The 20,704-nt window shown below is 40.6% G+C and overlaps 2 protein-coding genes across 3 annotated transcripts in view; one reads left to right on the top strand and one right to left on the bottom strand.

Annotated features, from left to right (window-relative positions):
- The window catches only part of OC90 (otoconin 90), a 27,598-nt gene extending 23,429 nt beyond the window's left edge, over positions 1-4,169 (top strand). Inside the window, exons 12-13 of the mRNA XM_007448004.1 lie at positions 1,288-1,394; positions 3,877-4,169. Of these exons, the coding sequence (XP_007448066.1) occupies positions 1,288-1,394; positions 3,877-4,169 (400 nt within the window). The remainder of the gene's footprint in view (positions 1-1,287; positions 1,395-3,876) is intronic.
- A 4,193-nt stretch (positions 4,170-8,362) lies between these two features.
- EFR3A (EFR3 homolog A) overlaps positions 8,363-20,704 on the bottom strand; it is a 99,171-nt gene continuing 86,829 nt past the window's right edge. The window contains exons 20-24 of one of the 2 annotated variants that reach the window (XM_007447990.1): positions 19,823-19,866; positions 18,360-18,362; positions 16,239-16,342; positions 15,681-15,730; positions 11,129-11,234 (exon numbers count right to left, since the gene is read on the bottom strand). In XM_007447990.1, the coding sequence (XP_007448052.1) occupies positions 11,129-11,234; positions 15,681-15,730; positions 16,239-16,342; positions 18,360-18,362; positions 19,823-19,866 (307 nt within the window). Of the gene's footprint in view, positions 11,235-15,680; positions 15,731-16,238; positions 16,343-18,359; positions 18,363-19,822; positions 19,872-20,704 lie in introns of both variants that reach the window. The other variant, XM_007447989.1, reaches the window with a different exon arrangement.

The following is a 20,704-nucleotide window of genomic DNA, read 5'->3' as shown; positions in this document are numbered from 1 at the left end:
GCTGAACCCTACGGAAAGAATATGGGGGTGCTGTCGAAGAGGTTTCCTGACTACTGACCATAATTCACAAAAAATGTGAGATCTGACCGGGCAGCAAGTGAGCTATGATACAGCTTCCTTGACATCCATTAGGAAGAAATGGAAACATGGAAAGCCATAGCCTTGAACAAGGAAGGGTTAGTCAAAATGATATTATTTTCTGCAACGGTGTCTTTTCCAAACCATGCATACTTTATATCCTGAGACATCTGAATGGTTTTCAAGGGTAGTTGGATCATATATGATTTCTGATTCACTGACTTCAGATTTTAACTATTATATTAACTATCCACCGCCACCCACCCCAGCTGAATGCCACACAAGACAGTGGCTCGGCTGTCATAACAGCAGAATGGGGGCTGCAGTTCTCATCCCACACAGGCTAATGTGATGTGAGAGGTGGATTGTTCCTCCTCCGACTGCCGGCACCATGGAATGGGTGGTGAAGCCCATATGTGGTCAAGCACAAGCACTACCGAAAAGCCACAAGTCTGCCTGAACCCGCCTCCGGCTGTGGCCTCCAGGACCGAGTGAGAGTGGTTAATGGACAGGGGAGAGTTGAAAAGAGAGGATTTAAGGAGCAATTGTAGCCCCCTATGGGTTGGAGCCATCACAAGTTCCCTCGGGGTGTCCATCAGCTGGGGGCACACTGTGAGGCTTTATCAGGCCAGGTGGGTGGGTCTAAAAGCAAGAACATGATCCATTCTCATCTATTTCCTGAGGTCTTGCTCTTTGCTGGACACTTTCCTAGATGCAGTTCTTTATTTACGTTCGAGATAGTTACTCTGTTCTCTTTTAAGGCTATGGACAAAGGGGGTACCTTATGGATGTGAGATTAACTGTTCTATTATGTAAAAGGTTGGAGGGAGTGGGTTATTTTTAGCCCATATGGTATGCTAGAAGTGGTACCCCTTCCTCAAGACTCTTTATTTCCATCTTTTGGAAAATTATTGTAATAAATATGCAAGTCACCCATCTTTTCAGTCAACAGAGTCACAAGTTTTTGAAAAAAGAGTAAGATACATCCAGTGTGATGGACACTGCCTTAGATGTGGCATCCTTGTGCAGTCCACAACCTGAACAACCATACATGGTGGCCCTTGGGATGTATATAAATGAGTCCAGTGGCACTGGAAAGGAGGCACTGGCTTCTCTCATCAATATAGGGGGTATGGGATAAGCAGGCCTGGAGGGAGTTCTGGGGACAGCTTGGGGCTCTAGGCAGTAAGCGATTTTCCTTGCTTTTAGGTGCTGTTTGTCCCATCACTGCTGCCTGGAGCAGGTGAGAAGGCTGGACTGCCTGCTCAAGAGGCTTCCTCGGTCACCAGTGGTATGCGTGGATGGTACCCCCAAGTGTAAGTGCTGTGAGCCAGTATAGTGTGTTGTTCTTTCATTCAAGTCAGCATCAGGACCACAGCTCATCTTATAGATGCTTTCCCAAGCACTTGTTCATCTCTAATGTGACTTAAAACGTTTCTTAACTTTGAGGCACACGTTAGTACTCCTACTCCACTGAGGAGGACACTCAAGTTCAAGAGGCTAAGTCAGCTGACAAAAGTCATAGAGCCAGTAAGAGCAGACGGGGAATAATGTAAATTACCCATGCGTACTGAGGGCTTCCCATGTGCTCTTCTGAGTTTTTCATGTGTATTAACAGAGTTCATCCTCACACCAATCCTATGAGGTAGCACCACGAGACTTCCCATTTTACAGAGGTGGCAACTGAGGTCCAAGACCACACAGGTAGAAGGAGGTGATAGAACTGGGGCTGGAACTGTGAAACCATCGAGCCTCAGACCCAGAACCAAGTCTTCACTGTGCCAGTGGGTCTCTTTTCCTGAGAAGCAGAACGCTTTTCCCAAGTGAGGTCCCCTGAGGAAGCCCATAAAAAGGGGAGTGTCTCCGGCTGAAGGAAGAGGTGGGCCTGCATCTCCACTCCTCCCAGGTGTGGAAGCCGGAGGTGCCTCCATGGCCATTCAGGGCCTGGGTGGGGGCGGGGGAGGGGGGATATTTGGAAACAGCCCCACCCTCAGGAGCCTCACTCTGTTGGGCTTGCTTTACAACTGGCTTCATCTCCATTATCTGGCTGCACTTCCCCATGTACGTCAGTGGATGTATTTCCCTTACCCTTTGCAGTTTAAAAGGAAATGGTCCCTATAGCATTTCTCGAGAGCCCTGAGAGGGTTTGTCTCACCCTCACTTTTTATCTGGGGAAGCCCCAGGCTGAGGCTTCAGTGCCACCTCCTCCCTCGGCCTCCAGGAATCCCGGCCTTGGAGGATCGTGTGTGCCTCTCACCTCCCAGGAGGGAACTCTGTGCTTTACATGTCACTTACTCATTCATTCATTCACCCAATTATCTGCTTATCCAAAAAACCTCCATCGGGACCTAGGAACACAGTGAACAGACATGATCCCTGCCTCAAACTGCTCATAGCCCGCAAGGAAGAGAGACAAGCAAGGGACTCTTCTATTATCATTAGTATTGCTACGAGGTGGTACAGGTGCCCGGGACTGTGGTGAAGGGGTTTTGAGCCCGTGGAATACAGCAGCCAGGATGGGAGAATTGGGGAGAAGTTAGAAGGGCAGTGAAGGAGGTTTTCCAAGAGGTTAACAGGTTCCCAGGTGGCCGCGCTGGGTGTGGGTATTCCAAGAAAAAGGAAGAGAAAGACTGTGGCCTTTGGGGAACTCCTGGCAGTTTGGGAATGACACGTGGTTCTGTATTTTGGGAAGAGATAGTGGGAGTCACGGGACCATGGTGATGCAAGGTGAGGCTGGCGAGACAGGTACCAGATCACGAACCCAAGGCTGAAACATTTACATTTTGTCCCATAGGGGGTGAGAAGCCAGGGGTGGGTTTAGAACCCATGAGTGTGATGCAATCATGCCTTGAGGTCCCAACTGCTCAGCTAAAGATGCCTTCATCCCTCTGGTCTCACTGAATCCAGGAAGGTTGTGTGTGTCGTTCGAACTCCTACTGGGCTTCCGTGAACTGGTTCCGACCCTCTGTGAGCCCTGAGCACCGTGTCCTGTAGCAGCTGCAGGTGTCGGGTTGTGAGAAATGAGGGCATCTCGGAGCCTGCTCTGGGCCACCCCACATAAGGCACAGGGGCCCAAGCGCAGAGCTGCTCTGGGGAACAGGCTCAGGTCTGGGTCCGCTCTGCTCTTCCATGTCTCCTCTTTCTGCCTCCTGCTGTGGAGATGCAATGAGTATGCCTGGGGCTGATGTGAAGGCCAGGGTAGGAGATGTGGAGGGTCAGTGTGATGAGAAAGGTCTGGTTGTTCTGGTTGATGAATACTTCGCGGTAGGATCAGACAAAAAAACATTAAACGGACCAAATACGTCTTTGAAAACCACAGACAAGGATAACGTTTGCAGAATGCTTGCCTATGTCCGAGCACCTTCAAATACATTATTTCCTCTGAATCACACGCATGTTCTGCATGCCAACCCGCACTACATGCAACTGCAACCTTCAAGAAATGAAGTAGGGTCACCAGACTGAGCAAATAAAAATACAGATATAGCAAAAATACATGCATTTCTGCTGTGACAGTACGAACCACAGGGTGGGATTCGATGGGAACCCACAGGAAAGACACTCCCTTTAGCCAGAGGGGCTGGAGGAAGCTTTCTGGACGTGGGGGGTGGGGGATGCCGGGTGGATTCCTGATGGATGAGTATGCGCTAACCAGGAGGAGAAAGTTAAGAATATTCCCAGTAGAGGACTCAGTGGACGCAGGACCAAGAGGTTCAGGACGGAGCCGGGGAGTACACAGCGGAAGGGGCAAGCATCCTGCGGTGTCTCAGGTCTGCTACTCTGTCCTTGCCCCCTAAGGTGTAGGGCAGAGCCTGTGTGAGAAGCTGCTTTGTGTCTGTGACCAGACAGCAGCTGAATGCCTGGCCTCTGCCTTCTACAACCAAAGCCTCAAGTCACCTGGCAGACAGGAGTGCCAGGGCCACCGGCCGTCCTGCGAGGACGGCAGGATTTCAGCTTCATCCCTTGGCTCCAGCTCTGAGGAGAACAGCGTGGAGGCCCCGCCGCCCAGGGAGGGCCTGAGAAGAACCAGAAGATTCCTGGGGAAGTCACTTGGTCTCCTGGGGACCAGGCCACAGCATGGCCCCAGATAGATTCCCAGAGAAAATGACCATCACACCCTATCGTTCTGTCCCTCCTGCTACTGTAACCTCTCTGGGCCCATCTCCATCCTCTCTGTCCTCAGCAGAGGCTCAAAGTGGGGAGAGGCAGGAAGACCCTTGCACATGTGCATTGTGATGTTTGTCAGCTCACATCCAAATGTGTCTTTGGAGAAGGCAAACGAGGGGGTGGCTATATGTTTCCTGGAGTGCACTGTAGGGGCTCAATAAATATTCCCATCAACATTTCTTTGGTTTGGTTTTGAAGATGCTGGTACATGAATAGATGGCAAAGGTGAGATGGCAGAGGAACGGAGGGGGAAAAGATATCTTCACTCCCCAATCACTGAAATCACAATCTTCTATTAAAAAAATACAGAAGGGAGTATGTTTAATCAATCTTATGAGATCACCTATGGGTCACCAATAACCCAGCAAAGACATATGCCAAGGACTGAGATGACAGCTCTTCCGGTATGTTATTAAGAGAATGGCCTCAGCCACCTCCATGAAGAATCACTGATAACCCTGTCTTGGGTCTGGCAATATTAAATTGATTTTTAAAAAAAATGATAGGGTTTATCCCAGTGGCTGGAAGTTTGGGGGATGCCAATGTCCACTCAGACACAGACAAATATAATAGGAATTACAAAAAAATGGAAATTATATCCCTCCATCCATCCATCCACCCACCCATCTGATAGTTATTGAGATTTTACTGTGCATCAGGCAAAAAGGCAATGTGCTTCCGGAATCCCCTTCAATATTTCATAAGGACACGAACTATAGTTCACATCACATCCTTGGTTCTCTATTCCCATAAATCACGTGTCCTGCAGTGAGACGATACAGGGTCCCTGCCTGCTCCTCAGACAGGCGGGAAAGCAGAGCCTCTGAAGAGTTCGTGTTCGTGACCTTCTCATGGTGTGGAACTATCCTGACGTTAAAGAACTGAAAACCTTAAGAAATCAAAAGGTCGTGGTGCCAAGCCAGCAGTTGATACCCTTCCCTACCTTCCAGGGAAATCACCTGATGAGCACCTTTTGATGAATCCAACACATTGGAATCTTTTTTTTTTTGCCTGGCACGTGGGATCTTAGTTTCCCAACCAGGGATCTAACCCGTGCCGCCCGCAGTGGGAGCGTGGAGTCTTAACCACTGGACTGCCAGAGAAGTCCCTCTCGTGGGAATCTTTTGAATAATGTGACCTTTTAAGTAACAGCTTAAATTTGGGTCCTCCCAGAAGTGGACCCTTAGACAAGGACTTAAGAGCAAGTGGTTTATTTGGAAAGTACAGGAAACGCTGAGGGGAGAGCAAAGGGATAAGACGGCAGAAGGACGGTAGCCAGTGAAAGCTGCGTTACCAAGGCAGTTGCCCCTGGAAGTAGAATACGCATAGCGCGCGCGCACACGCACACACACACCGCTGGGAGAGGAGACAGACCACCTTCTATCAGATCAGTCTTTACTCCCATGGAGGGCGATGTCTCCTGCCTGCTGCACCTGGGAGCCGGAGGCTCTGGAGGCTGAGGAAGCCTTTAGGCAAAGAAATGCAGGTGAGAGTGGCTGGCAATCAGCCCGCAGGCATTACAGCGGTCAAGGCAAGGCGTGCCACCAATGGCACTCCCTTCCTTTAACCCAGCAGGTGTGTGCTAAGTGCCCGCTTCCCATGGCCGGCACCGTGCTAGGCTGCCCACACGTACGGTGACTGCCTGCCTTCTCCACACCTTCACCTGAGGCAGCTGAATGTTGCTGAAGGACAAAAGCAACTGAGCTGACCCACTTCACCTGAAGCTCATGACCACAAAAACCTCAAATGGACGCTCGACCTTTTCTTAGTAAGCTGAGTTTTCTGCTCTCCAAGACAATTGTTTGGTCCCTTTCCTCCTCTCCTCAAACCTTCCATAACCTCCCCTTGCTCTCAGCTGAGAATTGTCCAGAGCGGAAGGGTCTGAGATTTTTACCTTATTTGTAACTTAACAAGTTGGTCTGCATTTCATGGATACTGGCAGAAGATATGAGATGCTTGGGTCAGAGACAAAGGACTTTATTACTTACAGTAATGGCAGTAGCCTGAGTATGATAATTTATGCTGGTTCCTCAAGCCCTGGGCCAATGCAAAGAGGGTCAGGTAACACCTACACACAGGGTGGGTTTCATTACACAGGGAACCTAAAATATTTATAATTGGCCACAAGCCTCCCAGAAAAGAGATCTGTATTATACAGGACAAGAAGCATGTCTGTCCTTGGCTCCAAAGGGAGATGCCATCTCTGTGTTCCAAGTCTGTAGGATGTACTATATCCTTAAAAAAGATAATCCAGAATAAAGATAGTGTCTCTGTTCACAAGACATGCAGAAATGCAAGGCACATGGCAACAATGACCTCACCTAATACTCCATTGAGAAAACTGAAGTTTTCCCGTGGGAATGTCCTGATCTTCTTGCCTACTGGCGGTCTTTGTCTTCCTTCTTGCTTCAGTGAAAAAAGTGTTCCTTATCCATGTCAAAGGTCAACCCCTCCACCTACGCTCTGGGTACAGTACGCCCCTATTGCCTTTTCCAGGGCTTGATTCCTGCAAACATTTCCTTTTTATTCTATATCAATTCATCCCTCTCTTCTTCTGTATCATTCTAATCAGCATGCAAACATGCCCTAAAGTCTCCCATCTTTAAAAAATCTCTCCCTTGACTCATTAAACTAAGATGGTGGAAACATGAAATTATAAACCTGATGCTCCTAGATTTAGTCTTGTCCTTAAATACAACACTAGGTGGTGCTATACTGGGCATCTTTTGCCTGACTTCACATCATCCAACCCTACCTTACTCCAGATCCTGCCGTGACAGCCAGTTCCACACAGGCTTCAACCTGCCCCATGCACGGGGGTGGAAGCTGACAATGCCTGTCTTCTGCACTTCTACACTCCGTGCATGGGACACAGGACTTCTCTGAGAAAGAGGCATGGCACGCCTTGGGAAACTGCCCAGCACTCAAGCACACACAATCCAAAAACGTGGGGGAGTTAATGTCAACAGGGCCACCCTTGACCATGAAGAACAGAAGCCGAGGATACATGCTTCCCCAGCTTTCATCACCTGGGCGGACAGTTCTGAGATTATTTTATGAGACTCCTTAGACTGTCCAGTAGGATGGATCTCCAGGCACCTATGGTGCTGGCAATTCACAAATAAACCCTCTTAATGAGCTTTTTTTCATTCCACTTCACTGGTCCAGTCCCTTGCTGGGGTTCCCTGGAATCACTTCCCAGAGCAATTCCTACATGTAAGCCTTTGTCTTCGGCTCTGCTTTGGGAGAACCTAGGCTAAGTTACTGGCTTCCCAAGTCTGCCTGTGACTCAAAGTGTAAGTACAAGGCGAATGTAATATAGCAAAACTAAGAGGCAGAGCTTGATGCTACACACTGGCTCTGCTTTTTCATTCATGTGAACTTATGTATCAGAGAGAACAGGACGCAACCAATTACAGTTGAAAAGAAAACGCATGAGAGAGTGTATCACACTGGCTGCTCATTTTACACCTAAAGAAAACAGGTTCAGAAAACTGGAGTGACTGACCTAAGACTGCAGAACTGAGACAGCTGCCCAGGTTGCTTAAGACGCTATGCATGGTGAACTCAAGGATTATTAATGACAAACACTGACTCAGTGTCTAGGCTGTGCCATGTAGGCATGACACGAGGAAACTCTTCTAAGTGATTCATTTACCCCTCAACAGATGACCTCTGAGGGCAGAACATACTCTTTTACAGACTTCAAAGCTCAAAGTTCCGTCACTGCCTAAGGCTACTCGGCCAGGAGTGGCAGGGTGGGGTCTGAAGCCAGAGCCCGTGCTCCTCGTTGCTTTGCCAAACTGCTAAAGGAAGTCCCTGAAGCCCATCTGGCTATGGTGGGCTTTCCTGCCAGTGGCAGGAGAGCAGACCAGGTGGCAGAGGGTACTACAGAGGAGCTATTGTTTTAGAGAGAGGCTTCATGTAACTTAAACAGCAGAGGGGTAGGGTTGAAAATACAAACAGTAAGACTGATGTGGAAACCGTGCTTTCACAGGCACACACTAAGAGCTTAATGTTAGCTGTATCTTACCACGACTGCAGTTATGGTTCTGATTCTTCCGATGAACGTGAGGACGAATCCATTTGGCAGCTTGATTTTCACTGAAGTTCTTCATTTTTAACTAAAGCAAAATAGTGAATACGTTTAATTTAATAAATGCAATGGCTATTACAAAAATGTACGTATACAGAAGTAATTTGATTTTGTTTTATTGCTTACATATGAATTGCACAGTGAATTGTTACATTTCAAAAAACTCAATTCATTACATTTAGTACATATATTGGCATGAATAAAACAAATTAGTACCATTTTCAGAAAGGAAGAAAAGAGATATTGAGAGGAAGGGGAAGTTAACTGCTGGTTAATACAGTATTATGATTCTAAAAGATAATGAGTTCAGAAGTATTAAGGAAGTGTGTGTGTGTTTAGGTTAACTCCAATGACTATATAAGCAAAGACAACACAAGTATAGGAGGAACATTTCAATGTCAACTATTCAATGTCAAGGAAAAAAATGAATGATACAAGCAACAGTATATAGCCAAAAGAGAATGATTAACAGTTTTTATTAAGAGTTTTAAATATCTACAAAAATATAGCAATACAGTGAACTTCAACACATCCTAAACTTTCAGTATCCAAACTGGCTGTAATATAGTAGGCATACCTATGACGTGCAGGATCTCCTGCAATCACCTGGAAGGAACAGAAAGCCTAAGAAAAGACCCCTCATTTCTTGGGAATCGTTGTTAACAAGACCAGCTCAGTAATCTAGGATATACCGAAGTCTACTGTGATTTAAAAACAACTACAACAGGAAAAAAAATCCCACAAAACCCAAATCTACAGTTTACAAAACAGACCAAGAGAGAGGTGTGATAAACATTAACTGAAATAGTTTTCCTTTACATGCTATACATGCATTTTTAAATCACAGAGAAACATGAAATTTTGTAGAGCAGTTTGTTTTGCATGAGTGCAAATGAATATATATCTTTTCTTATACTATTAAATTATATATATTTTTTCATACAAAAGCACACAGTGTTAATCTATAAAATGACATCCAAGTGGATGATGATTATTTTTGCATGTCCCCCTGCTTAGATTTTTACACAATCTTTCTTTAAAAATACAGAAGAAAAAAAGGGAAATTAAAAAAACGTAAAACTTGGCCTATTAAATGGTGAAACATTTTACCTCGTCAAGAGGTAAAGTTACAGTGACAGCTGCAATGGGGCCATTTAACCCCCCAAGTGGTGACTGACTGCACTATCACTTGGAAAACAATGCCTTGTTTATCAACAGTGAGTAAACCACCCAGGATGTTTGAGTATCATTTGATAGGTTTAAAAAGACTAGGATCTTCTGCAAGATGTTTCAAGATGCTGTACTTTGGTTTAAATATTCAAAAAATTTTTGAGTATGCTTGTTCTATTATTACTTCCTCACTTTTCTGTTTCTACTAAAGGTGCCCAATAATTGTAAACACCAAGTAATAACATGCCTTTCTTCACTGCAATTTTTCAAACAAAATCTAACGCTAAAAATGCAATTAATTTTTGGGTTACAATTTTTGATATGTATATTGTTTTATGTAAAAGGGAATCAAATCTGAAAAGGTAGTAGAATTATAAACAGATTATTTTATAAAAATGTCCTAAAAGAATTTTATGAGTTGCAAAGAAAATTGTTCATTTTTGCCATGTGATGGAATTCACTAAAATGTACACAATTTTAAGAACACTGTAAGTTTGTCAGCACATGTAATCTTGGTAGCTTAAATCAATACAAGCTTAAATTGACGATCTATAGCACACTTGATTGCTAAACCCATAGGCACTCTTTTCAAATGTAATATCACAAATCCTAAACAGAGATGCATACAAGTTGCAGTTCAAATCTTACAAACTGAAAGTCCATACGGGGCATTTTTTGACTATAAGGATTTAAAAACTGCACAATATTAAAATGTAAATTAATATGCTCTCAACAGAAATCAAAATGTACACACTCTTCACAGGTGAACTAGTAGCTGTTTTAAATGTCTTTTTTTCCTATACTAAATATATAGCTCATTTAATTAATGGAGCCACAGCAAAATACTACTATAATTTCAAAGCATAGTCTGTAAACTAATACATCTAATGATGTAAAAAATATTGCACAGTTCAGTACTCCAAGAGTGAGCTCTGAGACTCTCAAGTAGAACGGTCATACTTTTGGCAGAAAACACAGTATTACAAGAACTAGACACTTTGAAGTCAGAGATTTTAGGGTCATATTCTAGGAATATTACTCAGTAAATGTCATCTCCACAAACAAGTTGAGGAATGACTGTCACATATTGTTACAGCGAACGAACAGAGGGATGCGCACCACGACATCTAGAACATGGGGACCAAGAGCCACAGAACCGTTCTGCTGCTCCAGGGTTAGGAATATATCTGTATGCTTTTGCTTTTGCAGATAAAGAAAAACAACAGCAATTCTAATTTTAAGCAGTTGCGTAGATGTCTAAGAAATACAGTAGACACTTGATACATCTTCAACCCTCTGTAGGCTTTTTTTTAAAATTACATGTTTGTGAAAATTTTTAAATATACTATTTAACAATTAATGTGAGACCAATATACGTTCAATTTTAAAAGCCATCAGGACCCTCAAAAAAAAATTAACATGGCATAAACCTATCTTCAAAAGTACTCTAAATCATAAAATATAGCTGCAAAATATCTAATCTGATATGCCAAGCATTTGGTTAAAGATAAATTCCATCATAATTTTCAAGAAGTATGTTAACACACATTAAGTAAACCCTGAAAACTCAGCTTGGCCCTAATTTTTAGGCTTTATGCTGAGGTCTTCGTAAGCCACTCAGTACACACACAGATCTGGAAACTTCATCTCGTAGACCGGGACAGACTGGTATTGGGCGTGCCCAGAAGTAATGGTCAGTGTTCCTGATGGACTGGGAGGAGGGCTGTAAAAGAGCGAGGCATCGTCAACAGGTGCATTGCAAAGCTGTTCACTTCACGGAGCACTCTCGCTACTACCTGCCAGCAGCAGAGTGAGGCTCCTTCATCGCAGGGATCAGTGTGATGGAATTGCGGGCCAGCTACAAGGTGGCACGGCACATAGATCACAGTGGTACCAAGCTGTTTTTAAGTCTACACTAGACATTCTCCTCTGGATATATGTATATATAATTTTTACAGTGGGATTACGCTATACCCACTCATGTAAGCTTGCTTTGTTTCACTAGTAAAAAATCTTATATATACATATATTAACTTCTTTTGATGACCACTGCATGGTACTTCAATATATAGATATATTATAATTGATTTACTTCAACGGACAGACGTAGGTTCATTTTCATTTTTCATTGTCATAAATAATGCGGACAGGTCTATTCTTTTTTTTTTTTTTTTTTGCGGTACGCGGGCCTCTCACTGTTGTGGCCTCTCCCGTTGCAGAGCACAGGCTCCAGACGCGCAGGCTCAGCGGCCATGGCTCATGGGCCTAGCAGCTCCACAGCATGTGGGATCTTCCCGGACCGGGGCACGAATCCATGTCCCCTGCATCGGCAGGCGGACTCTCAACCACTGTGCCAGCAGGGAAGCCCCTAGGTCTATTCTTATACATAATTTTATCCTGTCTCCTTGGTTTATAGTCTTACACACAGAATTTCTGCATCCAAGTGTATTTACATTTTTGAGACTGGTACACATTGCCATAATACTGGCAATTCATACTTTCAACATCTGAGTGTACCCATCCTCTTACACCATTATAAATATTGGGTATAATCATTCTTCCTTGTTAGTTTAATCTTTGGCACTCTGGCAGGCAAAAGGGAATTCATTCTTTCATTTTCACATTTTGGGTTACTACTAATGCTACATACCTTTGTAGATTTAGTATCCATTCTGTGTTTCTTTTAAAATGAATTGTCTATTTGAGTCTACTGCCTGTATTTCTACTCAGATATTTTTCTTTTATCAGTTTCAGAAACTGATCTTTTGTCATATGATACCAATGTTCTTCCCTCAATTCATTACTTCATTCTTATCTCTACCATAAAGATACTGACACTTGCATCATTCAAAAAAGGTCCTTTGTGTCCTCAACCAATTTCTCCCTACTCCCACATACCCATACACATACACCCACATCCAACAGTAACTACGTTCTGATCGCTGTCACTGAAGGTTAGTGTCACTTGTTTTTGCATTTCACATGGTCTATACAGCCTATAGGAATGGTCCATACAAGCTATACTCGTTTATGTTTGGTTTCTTTTGCTCAATGCATTTTTTAAAATTTACCCCCAAAATGTGTTCCTTTTTACTGCTGAATAGTATTTCACTATATTAAGAGTACCACTATTTGTCTACTCTCTCTCCATTCTCCTGTTGATGGGCATCTGGTAATTATGAAAAAAGCTGCTAAAACATTCACGTACGTGTCTTTTTGTGAATCTAAGTTTCCATTTCTCTGGGCAAATACTGAGATATGGGATTACAGGATCAAGAGCAGGTATATGTTTAACTTTATAAGACACTGCCGAAGTTCTGCAAAGTGTACCAATTTATACTCCTATGAGCAATACATGCGAATTCTTCTATAATGTCCAAAATACTATTAAGCCCATCCAATGACATTTTTTTTCTTTCAGATATTATAACATTCAGTTCTTGAACTACAATTTGGTTCTTTTTTAGACTTTCCATTTCTCTCCTAAAATATACATATTTTTTCCTTTAAATTCTTTGATATGTGTGTGTGTTCTTTTAAGGTCATTGTCTAATTCCAATAATTGGATCAATCATCTGTGGGGCTGCTTATTCTTTTTCTGTATTTTCCTGCTCCTTTGCATTTCTTGTAATTTTTTTCTTATTGTACTAAGGTCAAAGTGAATGAAGGAACAATGGAAACTGAGATATAATATTGCTTATTTTGTTCCTTGTCTCAAGCATACAAACCCTTTTCTCTATCTGGTAGTTCGAATGAGGCAAATGAACAAGAGGAAATACATCAAATAGAAACTGAAAACCCTGAAGGCACACTAAGAAGTCTATTTCATTTCTCTGTATCATGTAAGGTACCCAAAACTGCTACTTCCTAACTAGGTGACCTTGGATAAATTACCAAACTGCTATGTGCATCTGTTTCTACATTTGCAAAGTAAAAATAATCACTACATATTTTTAAAATCTGTTGTAAACACTAAATGAAAGAATGCACTTAGCACAGTGCCCAGAACACCATAAGTGTTCAGTAAATAACTATTAGCAGTAAGGCTTAATAAATACAAATTATTAGTAGTAGTTGCAGTACCAATGAAACCAAATTAGTCATAATACTTATTCTAAAATATTAAATCTATATAGTTATGACAGTGTGATTAAATGTAACATGGTGGTCTCTAGCAACATTTCTTTTAAGAACATGAGTTATGGATTTGAATTTTGATTATTTCCACTCACTAGCTGGATAAACTTTAGCTAGTTACTTTACTTCTCTAAGCCTCAGTGTCTTTACCTGGGGTCGGGGGGAAAGGCTCTACCTAACTTCAGGACTGTGGGGAGGATTAGTAAAAACAACAGATATAAAGCAGCAGATATTTACTGTTACAATGAACAGGCACCAAAGAAGCTGTGGACAGGGAGTGTTGCCTGCCATTTCATTTCTGCAAGATCAAGCCATCAGCCACTGCAGTAGCCTACGATGGTGCGCCCTGAGGGGAATTCAGGATGGAGAAAAACAGGGAGCATTCTGTTCTTTGGATACTGGCCCTAGACAGTTAAGATGCATATCTAAGGAATAATTTCAATGAACCCAGATCCTTGCACCTTCCCATGCATAGAAAAGCACTAAAATCATCAACCTCAGATGTCTGCTCTTTGTGATTAGCAGTGATCTTTTGATGTTTGACTACATGGTTTTTTCCAGCCAAAAACTCCTATATATCCTGGCTCCTCCCTTACCTCTTCGAGGCAGTTCCTCAGAGCTACCTGAGAGGCTGTCTCCCGGGCTATAGTCCTCAGCAAGGTCCCCAAATAAAACTTAACTCTCAACTTTTAGGTTGTGCGTAAATGTCCACAACCAGCAATTTTCTCTGAATCTAAGGTATAGAGTATATTGTGTATTTTAGTCTGATTCTCTGTTCTGAACTTTTACAAAGTGATTCTCAACTTAGTTGGGGGTGGGCAGTACTGGTGGTAAATGCCTAGAATAAGATGTTAAAGTGATGAAAACATGCTTTACGTATGAAGGCAGAAAAAAGGCTGGGGAAAAAAAAGCAAGTGAACTCGAGCATCTACCTGTTTATTCTGTTTATAAGGATATATACAGGGTTTGAAACAAAACAGATTTAGTTAATCAAGTTGAAAATATAAACGATACGGCGATGTAAAAAAAAAATTTCAGAAGCACAATTTCTGTCTATGGCTCCTTTACTGTGCCACATTATACACAGACCAGTCTCCACACTGAAGTCAATATAAGAATATGCAGAGGTTCTTTCCTTAGGTGGAACGTGGAGTTTTTCTCTCCCTCTGTCATGTGCTTCATTACTTAACAACCGACAGACAGAAAAACCGATATTAGACACCTTATGTTTTTGGAGCATAAGATACAATCGTTCAATGGTATCCACAGGGGATTGGTTCCTGGACCCTCCACACAGACCAAAATCCTTGGATGCTCAAGTCCCTTATATAAAATGGAGCACTACTGGAATATGACCTACACACATCCTCCCTTATACTTTACATTGTATCTAGATTATTTATAATATCTAATACAATGTAAATGCTATGTAAATACCTGCCAGCATGCAGCAAATTCAAGTTTTACTTTTTGGAACTTTCTGGGAATTTTTTTTTCCCAAATATTTTTGATCCACAGTTGGTTGAATTTGCAAATGCAGAACCTGCAGATATGGAGGGCCGACTATAACTAATAACAGGACACAAACAGACATGACTTAGGAAAACTCAAGTAAAATTTAATAATTCAAGTGAGCCATCTGCATAGGTAGAATCATTATTGCCCTGGAAAGAACTATGAGGTTGAACCATATAAAACTGTAGTTTTTATAGGTCACAATGGTTAAATCTGAGAAATTACCTTTTTAAACATATCATTAGAATAAGAGTCTTCCAAGTACTCAAATGTCCTTATAGGACCATTTTAAAGGAATAAATGATCTAAAAAGGAAAGCTAGAAAAGCTAGAAGCCCCCTGGACAAGAAATGGTATCAGACAATCCAGTAAACAGGAAAACCACTGAGACAGAGACCTGTATGATCTTGTGTTTACCCTAAATGAAAAGCACAATTACTTAAAGAGCCACAAATTTATAGGGATCTAACGGTTTCTATTTTGTTGCTTTATTGCTCTTGTAGCACCAAAACTCTTACCGTATGGTGAGCTCCAATATTTGAGCAAGTCTATCATGAAGCAAATTTGCCTACAAAGGAGAAAAAAAATGTTAAGAATGGATTTATTATTTTCCAAACACCCATACGTAATAATACAAGTGTGATTTAAAGGACAAAACATAACTCTATTAACCTGATGGTACAGAATGCTTTAATGTTTTGGTTTTATCTGTCTCATACACTGGAATTTAACGTAAAGTTTCTTTTATTCCTTTCCTAGTCTCACTGGTAAAAACAAAATCGATAGACACACAAAATACCTACAGCAAAATCATTGAAAACCACTGCAAAAACAGTTTCAAAGCAGTAACAATCGTTAACATTTAATTTGGGATCTGCCATTCCCATCAGCTGACATTACACAAAAACATTATTTAGGCTTCATAGCTATGTCTTCAGTTTTCAGTCCCTATCAAATCCACTACCTTGTGGATTCTGTTGATCTGCCTGAAACTTGGAATCTACCTACCAATTACCAGGACAGCTTCCAGGAAGTCAAACTCCACCCCCCACCCCCTTCACCATGTGTTCACTTACTTTGGATTCACACTGTGCTGCTATTTCTTCAAAAGGTGCTTTCTGGAATTTCTCTATCACTAGACGCCTCTTTTCCTTTTCCTGTTCTTCCATTCCACTGGTATCTATATAAATGTTTAAAAAGACCCATTAAAAGGAATACAAAATTTCATAGAAACTTGCCAATGACCATAAGAGCAAATGATCTATAAATAAAAAATAAGGGTAATTTATAGGACTAATTGTATAGGGAAAAAAGCAAAAGGTGTGACATCCTTGAAGTGTCTTAGTTAAGGCTAGAAAGCCCACATATAAAAAAAATTTAAAAACTACACAGCACAAAATCCTTTTTCATAAGACTACCTTTGTCTCTCTTACCAAATAAAAGCAGAAGCATGACAAGTTCAACAACTTCAAGGACCTTCCTGAAGGATGATTCTTTTATTAATAATCATGCCCTTGCACATATGAGGTACTAAATTAAAAGTCTGCTAAACTTGATAGTGAATGGTGTGACTGAAATATAGATAGGGTCATGCGGAACCATACTGTTTTAGCCTTTTCCATTTATCTTCCACAAATTGAAAAGGGATTTTTTAAAATCTTAAGATGATGTGTGGTCTGGCCAAAGTTTGTGAGATAATAAAATAATAAATGTCTGTCATTTTGATACATATAATAGCTATGTCTATTTGCTTAAGAATCTGAAAAGAAGGCTAATTAATGGCTTATTTATTGATGGTCTACAGTAACAACTCAGTAACTCTTCAGCGTTTTTTTTTTATCCTGGTCAAGAATTTCATAAGATGAAACACAATCTGTTCAAGGTTCTTCAAAAACAAAGCTTCTCTTCAGGTAAACAAACTGTAACAATTAGCTAGTTTTAAAAAATGGATATATCAGGTACAAACGAAATAGGTTTCTTTTCCCCCCTCTGAAATTGTGGCAGGTTAACAAAGTTGTCGAATTTATGTACTTTTTCTGAATGACTATAATACAGAATTATGATCACATCTCTCGTGTTCACTAGATCAGGGTCACAAGCTCAAATGTGCCAGAGGCTAGGCAGGAAACATAAATGTTTTAAAAGCGGTAAGAAAAACAGGACTTGGGCAAGCTGAGCATACATCCCTGGTCTTTATTCAAATCCAATTTCTGAAAATAATACTTCTACCTAAATTTGGCCTGCAGGCAGCAAGTTTCTTTTCCATGCATTAGACCAGTAGTTCTCAAACTTTTTGTTTCAAGACTCCTTTATACTCTGAAAAATTATTAAGAAAGCCAAATTGCTTTCTTTATGTATTACATCATTTGATATTTTCCATATTACAATATAAAAATGAGAGACTTAAAAAATATTCATTAAATGCATTAAAGAAATGAAACCACTATATGTTAACATAAATAATTGTTTCATGAAAAAATAACGACATTTTCTAAAATGAAAAGATTTAGTGAAGAGAATGGCATTGTTTTCTATTTTTGCAAATCTCTTTAATGTCTGACTTAATAGAAGCAGTTGGATTCTACCTGCAGATGCATTCAATCCACTGCAATATGTTATTTTGGTTGAAGTATATAAAGAAAAACTAAACTCACAGTAATTCAATAAATAGCCTTTTCACAGAATTGTAGCTATTTCTTCTTGGACACTACAACAAAACATGACAAACTGTAGTTTCTTAAAAGTTAGTTGCAATATGGAATTTGAAACCTTATTAATGAACTTTTTGTAATTGGTTATATTAACATCTATTGGTCTGTTCTACAGTTTTAATAGAGCTTTACTCATGTATGGTTTTGTAACATCATGCAAGGTCATTTGGAATATTGCTCCACTGATTTATGCAGACCCTCTAAATGTAGACATATTTCACTGTAAAATACTCTTTAAAATCACATTTGTTAGTTATTATCACTGATCTCATTAGAAAAGTCTTTAAATAAATATTGGGGAACTGTCAAACTTGCTCTGGCAGACATAAGCTTCAAAACTCTAATTTTGTTAAAAAGTGCTAATTTTATCACTGGGAGCAAAAACTGTCAGGGTGGTTTTTTTCTCTTGAAGTGACAGCTTCCCTTCAAATACCACAGGTTTTCTTTTTTTTTTTTTTTAAGTAAAAGTGACGTTCCTTAAAAAACCAACTAGTTCTGCTTGCAAGTAAAAGCAATCAAAGAAGTGCTTTATATGTGCTTCCCAAAGGCATGTACTCATGGGATGAGATTAATAAAATTAATCATATATACTGATTCTTCAAAGGCATTCTTAAGAGAAATCTTGCCTTTTAAAAATAACGGGTGGGCTTCCCTGGTGGCACAGTGGTGGAGAGTCCGCCTGCCGATGCAGGGGACACGGGTTCGTGCCCCGGTCCGGGAGGATCCCACATGCCACGGAGCGGCTGGGCCCGTGAGCCGTGGCCGCTGAGCCTGCGCGTCCAGAGCCTGTGCTCCACAACGGGAGAGGCCACAACAGTGAGAGGTGCGCGCACCGCAAAAAAAAAAAAAAAAAAAAAAAAAACTGGGGATGTATGGTGCTGAAGAATTCAATGACCACTAGTACAGTTTGACGCCACTGCCTTCATTCATGTTAATCCATGCAGTAAAAAGGCAAATAATGTCTTAGTATTGTGCTGCATATACTTTTTGACTTGAAGGATCCCTTGGAAGAGTCTTCCCCAAAGCTCCAGGGGTCCAAAGACATACTTTGAGAACCACTGCCAGACTGTATGTTCCTCAACATGTCTTATTAATTTTTAAATGTCTCATAGTATCTTGTACATAATGGGTGTTCAAAAATTGCTTACTAAATTCAATTAATTTTATTTTGGCAAATTTGTTATTACAATAAGAAAAAAAATCCTCTAAGAGATTAAGCTGAAAAAGGTCAGATTTTATTTCATGTATGATGGGTACTAGAGCACTTTTTTTAAAGAGGCAAATTATATAAGGTAAAACTTAATTCCATAAAGGCTACAGGAGAAACAAAAAAATCAGAGTACTATTTTATGCAAAGATAAGTGAAAAGATTAGAGTCAGTCAGACCTGGGTATGAAATTTGTCTCCAGTATTTACTAGCTATGTGATCTCAGGAGAGTTGCTAATTTCTCTGCCTTGCTTGATAAAATAGCAAGGATTAATGTGACTCTATTGTGCCTGCTAACAATTTCAGCCAGCTCCTTTCTCTTACCCCATTAGAAACACGCTTCTAATTACACTGCTATATGCCTACCAAAAATCATTCTATGTAATTCTCTCAGAATTATTCACCTGCCCATCTCCTATAAAAGGAAATACATTCATTATTTCTCATAAATTCACTCAGCCTCAATGTTGGCCACCAAATAAGGGCAGCATTCAAATACATGGTGATATGCTTTCATAATTCTAGAAAAGTCAGTCTGTAGAGAGGAAAATAATTATCTATGACAAGACAGGACAATTACAAAAGCCTAAAGAACATAAGCTAATAAATTGATTATATATTTATATAGAAATCGATAGTATATACACTTGCCATGCTGCCTCTGTTAATTCTGGCATTTAAACAAGTACTAAGATATAGATAAGCTAGAAAATACTAGGAGAGTTAACAAGCAAAATCTTACCAATTGCTTTCTTTAACGCCTCAAAGGTGATTTCTTCAGTGTTACTAACCTAGAGAAAAGTGATTTTAAGTAAAATAAAGAGTTAAGAACAGTCAATATAAATGACACCTGCACCTAGTTACAAGTAATCTAAGAACTGTGACAAATATTTTCTTTTCTTTGTGTTGGCTGGATTTGTGATCACACTCAACAGTATCAAATAATCTCCATGTTTTCATTGGTTTTAACAATGGCCTACCACAGTGGTTCCCCAAAGAAGTCTACAGATTGATGTTAGGCTGGCAGAATTAGCAACCTTTAAGGCAACCCAACCAATATTCAAGGCAGAGATTATATATAAATGCAGCTTCAGCTACGTAATAAATGAAAACTAAGTATTCTATATCCTTTATAATTTTGGTACCACATACAGGTTAAAAATCAAAAATGAAATAATCTAGAACTTTAAATGCAAAAATTTTAAAGCAAAAAAGTCACTACTTCGGGAAGTGTTCAATGAGTACAGTTAACCAACATTTAAAAATAATATATATTATATTCTGGATCTTTTAAGGTCAACCACCAAGTCTTATTCTCCAGAAACTCCCTTTAACTTGAAGTTTTCAAATCTCGCTTGCTTTGAGACATGTAAAAGGTGTGAAATCAAGTGCTTACATAAAAAGTCAGTAATACTTTTTGTGGCACTAGCACATTTTCAGAAGGAATAATACTATAGTATCTCTGAATAAAAGTTAAGAAATGATATGTGAGTACTTGCCTTGGACTCTGGTCATCCCTAATTTTAGCTCATGAGCTTCTTTTTGCTAAGCCTAAGGCAGCAAGACTAGTGAAAGCAAAAGACTTCATGCTTTGCATCTTAGCTCTCTGTACAAAGGATTTAGC

The sequence above is a fragment of the Lipotes vexillifer genome, unplaced genomic scaffold (genome assembly GCF_000442215.2).
Source record: "Lipotes vexillifer unplaced genomic scaffold, Lipotes_vexillifer_v1.1 scaffold796, whole genome shotgun sequence".
Classification (NCBI taxonomy): Eukaryota; Metazoa; Chordata; class Mammalia; order Artiodactyla; family Lipotidae; genus Lipotes; species Lipotes vexillifer.
The sequence above is the reverse complement of the archived record's forward strand: the minus strand, read 5'-3'. Positions and strand labels throughout refer to the sequence as shown.